Here is an 8,234-nt window from a genome sequence, read left to right on the forward strand (position 1 = left end):
AATCTTCACGAAACTCTCTTTTATAAGGTTGCATTCGGGTTGATTTCTGCCTACCAATCGATTGGTATACTTCACTAATCGATTGTCATGATGGATCCGACCATTTAAACCTATAGAATGACTATTTTTTACTTTAGTATTCTATTGGCGAGTCTCACCAATCGATTGGTGAGACTCATCAATCGATTGATTACTTCCAGTTGATCAGGCCGATCGATTTAGAAACATCCTGTTTACTAAAAATAAGCTATCAATCGAATGCTCTAATCGATCACTTCAATCAATTGGTAAGTAGTAAAAATAAAAATATCTGAACAAGCTCCGTCTCGCACCAAAACTTGTCTCATTATGATATTTGAATCAAAAGTTATGACCTTTGAGAGTTTCCTATCCCCGTCCCTACCCTCGAATTATATCTTCGCCCCTAGCCCCACCCCCCATCTCTGGTTTTATCTAATCGGGAAATTCCCATCCTCGACCTCGATGGGATTAAATTCTCATCCTCGTTTCCATCCCCATTTCAAATACTGATTGTCTATTGACTTGACAAAAATGTTTTCAATTTTCAACATCTTTAAAAAGTATTAATAAAGAATCCAATGGCATATAAATACTAATATTAATCAAACAATATATATATATATATATATAATAATCTATAGTTAAATAAATAGAAAAGATCAAACTCCATCATAGCGGGTTTAGGGATGGGGATAACATCTCCATATCCACCCCCATTCAATTGCGAGGACTTGAAAATTTTCCAAACCCAAATCCATACCCAAAAAGACTCACCAAATTTGCCTCCAATTTGGGTTTTCCCCATAGGACTCCAAACCCGCAAGAAAAATTATCATCTCTAACTTGAATCAACCCTGAACTTGATCAACCTTGATCTTAGGTCGATGACACCAACATTTTGAATATCCATAGATAGACATTTAATTTTGAACATAAATTTTCTATCATCATGTTAACATAGTCTGACTTTTGAACTTGAGTAAAGGACCATAAACAAGCCCGCTTAGCCTAGATTTATCGTGTTTAAACTTGTTTGATAAGGTAATCGAGTCAAACTAAAAATAAATCAAGTTATGGAAATGATTACTCAAACTTAGCTTAGTTTTTTTTATGAGTTTAAACTTGGCTCGAGCTTGACTTGAGTTTAATTCATTTATATGTTATCGAGCTTTCAATTCAAGTTTATTTGATTATTTGAAACTTGTACATTTTAAATTTATTTGATTATTTAAAATTTGTACATTTTAAATTTGTTTGATCGATTATTGAATCTGATAATATAAATTTATTTGTTCATTTTAAAAGCTTTTTTATTTATTTAGTATATTGATAATAATTTTATTGATAAATATGATTTTCAAATATTGTTCACGAATATTATTCATGAGCGTTGTTCATAAACGTTAACGAACTAAACACATATACGTTTAAGTTTTTTTTATTTAATTTAACGAGTTATTCAAATTTATTACAATGAATGAATATAAATAAACTCTTATCAAATTAACTACCAAACTTATTCACAAATATTCCATCCGTTTACATCCCCACTTAGATTGCTTTTCTATTTTAGCCCTTCAGCTTTTGGAGACATTTTAGCTTTTAGTCTTTGTATGTGAAATTTGACTCCAATCCCTGTTTGACACTGAACGTGGTTTTGGGACTTTTGAATAGAACTTGTACGTTTGCTTTGTCTCTAAATATTTAGTAAACATGTTTAGTGTATGAAATTGGTTTCAATCAGTTAAGTTATGTTACATTTGATCTGAACTTAGTGTTTAAGATTGATTAGTATCTGAATTGAGTCTCTAAACTTTCTTCAATTCCCCCAAACTGACCTCTAAGCTCGATCAATCTCAGGAAGCAATCGATCGAATCCTTAAGCATCGCCGACAGCACCAACGAAATGTCGAAAGTCAGTTCACCGCTTGAGTGACGCTATGGGTGATGCAATTCTAGTATCGGATCATCTTAATGTACTAATAAGCTAACAATGTTATCAAATTATTATTATTTTTTATTAAACTTATTTTATATTTACTAAGATGGTAGCAATATGATTCGTAATTTCCTAATAGATCTTTTTAAAAATAATTTCATAATTTCCAAAATAGTCAAAATCAAGAAATAAAAGCTTGGATAAATTCCTGAAAGATATTCGACCAATTTTTTAATCGAAGGAAAGGTATTTGGACTAATGTGTCATTTCTCCGAAAGAATCTTGTAATTTCCATTCAATATGGTCAACGTCCAATATATATTGACTTTTCCCCCTCAGTTCACACATTTTTATATTGACCCTAATTATTTTTAGATAATTAGTTCACACATTTTCATTGACCCTAATTATTTTTTAGATAATTAGTTCACACATTTCCATTGACCCTAAATACTATCTCAAATTATTACAGGGGAAGCATTAAGAGAGTTTAAATCATTTTATTTGAAAATGAACAATCATCGGCGGCACTAAAATTTCTACTGCGATTTACTATTGAATAGTTTGAGAAATATGATCCTAATTAAATTTTATTCCGATAACATTTAAAGTTTTTTTTAATCTCGTCTACGTATATTTTTATTTTTTCGATTTTTGGCTCAATTTTCTTTGTATTTCTATAGGACTTCCACAAGTCAAGATTGACCAAAGTCAAAGTCAATTCGGGGAGGAGACCCGTGTTCCTTGCCGGGTGACATTCGTCGTCATTTCGAGGAAGAAATCATCGTATTGTGGCATAAATGGATTTTCTTTCTTTTTTAAAAAAGTTTTTATTGATTACTAAATATTTTTCCTTATTTATAACCGATATCGCCGGTGTCATTGTATAGCCAGGCGGAGAGGATTAGCAGTGGTAATGGCGAATGATGTGGAGGCGTCGGCGACCTCGAGCAGAGGAGTCTCGATGCCGTGGGAGAGCCTGGAGGGTAAGGTCGTAATGGTCACCGGCGCGTCCTCAGGCATTGGGAGAGGCCTTTGCCTCGACCTTGCCCGGGCCGGCTGCCGGGTCGTCTTGGCCGCGCGGCGGATCGATCTCCTCGAATCCCTCTGCGGGGAGATCAATGGATCGGCCGCGTCGACGGATCCGCGATCCGTCGCGATCGATCTCGACGTGAGCGCGGAGGAGGCGTCGATCGCGTCCGCGGTGCGGAGGGCGTGGGAGGCCTTTGGAAGGATCGACGGGTTGGTGAACAACGCCGGGATTCGAGGTAACCTTCATTTTGCTTCCGTCGTTATTTAAAAAAAGTTTTCTTTTTCAATAGCATTCCTGGTCCTCTTGTGTTCTTCAATAGCTTCGCCTAGTTTTCACAATTGGCAAATGCAGGCATCCAACAAAATGCCAAAGCCCTTTATTTCTGGATAATGAAAACTAGGGTTCAGCTAACTCTTCACGAACTTGGGTCTCTTGATCTGTATCACATTATCTGAATCTTGATTTTTAACATCGATTGATGAAAAAAAACGTGGAGCAATCGAAGAGGATGATTTTAGATTTGTTTTGTGTTAGCAACAGAAGAGGGAGGAACAACAAGAAAAGTGAATAATGCATGCTAAAAGTGTGAACAATAAATATGAATTTTCTTAACAAACAAGTTCTATTAGTCTAGTATTGTTTTCTCAAAAACACGAAGCACTTGTGAATTTGAAAATGATGTTAAATTTGAAACTGTATTCCGAAAGAGATAAAAGACTGAATGGACAAGAAGGAACTATGACTTGTGAATTCAAAAAAGTTGTGAACAAGAAGTGTCGGTAACATAATCTCTTGTTCTGGTCTTGTTATGCCATTATGAGTTGTATGTTGCTCTTCAATGAGGTACAAATGTTCACTCCATAGATAAAATGGGCATTACTACAGGGTGCATCTTACATTCCTCCTCTCACTTGAACTGCGTTGTTCTGTTTTGTTATGATTATTCAGGTCGATAACTAGTTCCTCAGTAAATGATAATATTTTCACTCGTAGGCACTTTAATCTTGACATTTTGGGTTCTTCTCTGTTGGCAATCTCTATGATCTATCTGCTTGCTATAATGTCTGATTAATTCTTTCCTTCTTTCAAGGTGGTGTGCATTCACCTTTAAATTGGTCTGAGGAGGATTGGAATAACAACATCAGAACAAATTTAACTGGATTATGGCTAGTTTCAAAACATGTGTGCAAACTCATGTGTGATGCAAAAGTGAAAGGATCTGTAATTAACATTTCGTCTATTGGTGGTATAGACCGTGGTCAGTTACCTGGAGGGCTTGCCTATACTGCATCAAAGACGGGTGTCAATGGAGTTACTAAGGTAATTTGTCACCTTAAAACATAGTAAAGCCTTCCCTTATGATAGTATTTCCAATCTTGAAAGCTTGAGCACGACCAGTTAGTATTTTATAATTTATGCTTTTGATGGTTCGTTTTCTACTTCAAACTCTAGTAACTAAAGTAGTGAAAACAACTTGCTGAGAAAATTTGCACTCTAGTGATCAAAAAAGCTCATTTTGACTTCAGTAATTGGTTTTTTTCTTCATGATTTCTGCAAGCGAGAAATCAGAAATCACATAATTGCTAATTTGATGTGTATAAGCATCTCATATCATTTGTTAATGGTGGTGGATCTCATACTTTCATCGATGATAATAGATTCTAGGGAAAATTTCAAAATTCCCCCAATTTTGTATGCTTGATCAATCCCCAACCCCCTGCTTACAGTATTTGTCAAATACCACTCTCCAGTATTTGTTAACGGAGAGGTAGGTCATGTGCAACCCACCAGCAATGTGAAAAGTGGTTACACACTGGCCATCTGCTCTCAAGGTCAGTAACAAATTCACAGGAAAGTCCCCAATTGCTCTAGCCCACCACTGGCCGGTGGCCAACCCTACCATGCTGGAGATAGTAAGAAAAATAGTATGTCGTTCGTCATAATGGACTCTAGATATAACCGTAGACCTAAAAGACTAACGATCTTTTTTTATGCTTATGCTCATGTCTTGTTGAGATTTGACGAACTTGTTTGCCCAAACAGGCAATGGCATTGGAACTGGGTCAGTTTAACATTCGTGTGAACTCGATCGCTCCAGGATTGTTTGCGTCCGAGATCACTTCAGGCCTAATGAAAAGAGAATGGCTGAACAAAGTGGCTGAAAGAACAGTGCCATTGAGAACTTATGGCACATTGAATCCAGCAATGACATCGATTGTTCGATATTTGCTTCATGATTCATCAGCTTATGTTTCCGGCAACATCTTCATTGTCGATGCAGGTGTCACTCTACCCGGAGTCCCTCTTTTTTCTTCCCTTTGATCGGCTTCTTCTATTTGCTGCAATTTCTTGCGATGGTTACCAAAAAGTGTAGAACAACCTGTTCAAGTCAATTTAATTGTTTTATTTAGGAAATTACTTTTGTTCAATGGTTAAATATATAGTCAACGGTCAAGAAGATGATGTAACGGTCAATGCCAAAATGAGGTCGCGATCTCATGAGCAAAACTCTCAACATATTCAGGTGGTCCTAGAGCCTGTCGGGCATATAGGGCTTAGCTCCCCACTTCTCGTAGGCATGACTCCTAGCATAAATTCGGGCAACCCTAGAGCCGGTCGGATATACGAGGCTCAGCTTTCTACTTCTCATAGGAATGATTGCCAGCATATATCCGCTCGACCCTGAGCTGGCCGGACATACGGGGCTCAACTCCCCATTCTTCTGGGCACGACTCCCAACATATATTCGCCCGACCTTAGAGCTGGTCGGCCATCCAAGCTCAATTCCCCATTTCTTTTAGGCATGACTTTATATCCGTCTGACCCCAAAGTCGGTCGGGCATCCAGTTCCTCATCTTTCCTAGGCGTGGCTCCCAACCTACTCCGCCCGGGCAAAGAGCTGGTCAGATGTCCTCTAGGAGACAACATTATCAGAGAATTACAACAATCTGTCAGAGAATATTCAACTACTCTGACATGTACCCACAATGGAACCTTCCTCCGCTTGGAGGAGAGCTACTGTATATACTTCAGCGCTCGACATACTCTAACACCAGATATTCTCTGTCGTCTCATTATTGCTAAAGTTATTAGAGGTGGTATAAAAGGGGCCCTCTCCATTGGTGATGTATGTTTTACTATGCACACAGCCACATTTACAGTTCATCTTCTTCATTTGGTTACTGTTCTGACTTGAGCGTCAGAGTATCTGTGTCAGGGACCCCTTTTTTGGTTCTCACTCTAACGTCTCGTTTGCTCTCTCTAGTGCGTGTAGAAAGGAGTACTTAGTGTTATCTTTCCTCCACCTCAAAGTCCTCTCATGGTCAACAACAGCACCACCCCCGCTAGCTCACCATCTTCTTTGCTTTCATACAAGATCAAATTTGATGTCTTCTGTGGGAATCTTTGCCTGAATCTCAAACAAGAAGCTGGATGAAGCTGGATGGTTCACAACGGTCACTTTATCACAAAAAGACTTGGAATTGTTCATATCTACCCGAGCGTAGAGTTTGGTACAACAACAGCAGGCGACAGTGGAGCATCCTTGTAGAACGATCCGACCTTATCTGTAATAGGCCTTCACACCGAGCGAGTGACCTGAGTGGAAGGATCGACTGGTTTTCCACCGGCTCCTCCTCTTCTAATCGGTTTCATACAAGCGCCCGTACAACAGATTAGCTTGTCGCCTGTGCCCCTGTCTCAGCTCGTATATCACCAAGCCCTATTTCGCATGCCCTTCGAGAGTGTGGGCTGAGCTGAGAGGCCCCAAGGATCATCTTCTGAAAATGCACCAGGACATTTGAATGGGGAAAGCTTCGATAGCTAGTAGCTCTCTCGAGCGAGTTAGTGTGCCGTTCTCCCAGGAGATACTAGATGACAAATTGCCGAACCACTTTCGCCCCTTAGCAATTGGAGAATATGGAGGAGTGATGACCCAGAGAACCATCTACTCAAATTTGAGAACGTAGTCATCCTCAATCAATACACAGAGGGAGTTAAGTGTCAAGTGTTTCTCACCACCCTCTCTGGCTCAGCATAGATATGGTTTAAATGGCTCCCGGTCAGATCCATTTTCTGCTTCAAGGACTTCCGCAAGGCATTCCTCCACCACTTCTCTAGTAGCCACTGTTACCACATGACCACGTTGAGCATCTTTTCCCTCAAGCAGGGGCCCAAGGAGGCACTGAGGGCGTACACCAAGTGACCATGGATGCCCCCTCGGCCACCCCGAAAATTTTGGTGACTCCCTTCTCTCAAGGGCTCACTGATGGGGATTTTTTCTGCTCTTTGATCAAGAAACCCCCGAGGAACTTCGACCACCTACTTGGAAGAGCGACTAAACACATCAATATGAAGGAGACTTAATCCATCAAAAGAAAATAATACATCAACTCCTGTAATCACTCAGATAGAATGCAAGGGTCTGCCACCACCCTCGTAAGGTGCAGGTTGACATCTGAGCCACCCACTTGAGCCAAGACAGAGAGGAGAGAGCAGTGCATAAGGTGGAAGAGGTCCCAGAAGTGACTATCGTGCCAGATCAGCCACTTCTTGAAAAGCATCGACATTTTTATGATTACCATTAATCTCATCGTCATAATACCAGTGAGTGTTATCAGTATGCTAAGAAGCTCTGTCAACTGGTGGAGTCAGGAGAAACAAATAAAGGATCATCATCTCTCCCCTCTCGAGGATTTCCTTTAAGAACACAGTGGGAAGAGCCTACCTAATGCTTGAACCAAACACCTGGTCGACCTCTTCACAAAGAGTCTGATCGACAGAATTCAAAGTGGGCATCCGATCAGAAATTCCAACGGACCAAAGTTTTAATCTGATTGGTAGCTCTTAAATAGCCCTAGCGGTAGGAATTTTGAATTAAGACTATTTCATTTGGCAAATCCTTTCGACATCTTTATGCAGGATAAGTTTTAATCTACTGTCCACTTGGTAGCTCTGACCGGTAGCTCTGCCATATCAAGTGGCTCATTCGTCCTTACTTAACAGCTTGAGATTATCCGCTTGAGTTGGCGAGATAGATAAGTCTAAAATTTGAATTTTATATTTTAAAATTCAAAACATACCCCTGCCTTTAACAAAACAGAAAGTCCAAGTTCCAAGGCATTCAGGTTATATATTGTGCCTCCAAGTTCAAGGGCATTCGAGTCATGACACACTGTGCCTCCCAACTCCAGGGCAATCAGGTCATATACTATGCTCTCGAGCTTTAAGGCATTTAGGTTA

At 39.5% G+C, this 8,234-nt stretch overlaps 1 protein-coding gene across 1 annotated transcript; it reads left to right on the forward strand.

The window, feature by feature from the left end:
• The first annotated feature begins 2,835 nt into the window (after positions 1-2,835).
• On the forward strand, positions 2,836-5,422 carry LOC122041502 (3-oxoacyl-[acyl-carrier-protein] reductase FabG-like). Its single transcript, XM_042601201.1, has 3 exons — positions 2,836-3,228; positions 4,084-4,313; positions 5,037-5,422. The coding sequence occupies exons 1-3, from the start codon at positions 2,877-2,879 to the stop codon at positions 5,313-5,315; spliced, it is 861 nt and encodes a 286-aa protein (XP_042457135.1). The 5' UTR covers positions 2,836-2,876; the 3' UTR covers positions 5,316-5,422.
• The last annotated feature ends 2,812 nt before the right edge of the window (positions 5,423-8,234 follow it).

Source organism: Zingiber officinale, chromosome 2A (assembly GCF_018446385.1).
Source record: "Zingiber officinale cultivar Zhangliang chromosome 2A, Zo_v1.1, whole genome shotgun sequence".
Taxonomy (NCBI): domain Eukaryota; kingdom Viridiplantae; phylum Streptophyta; class Magnoliopsida; order Zingiberales; family Zingiberaceae; genus Zingiber; species Zingiber officinale.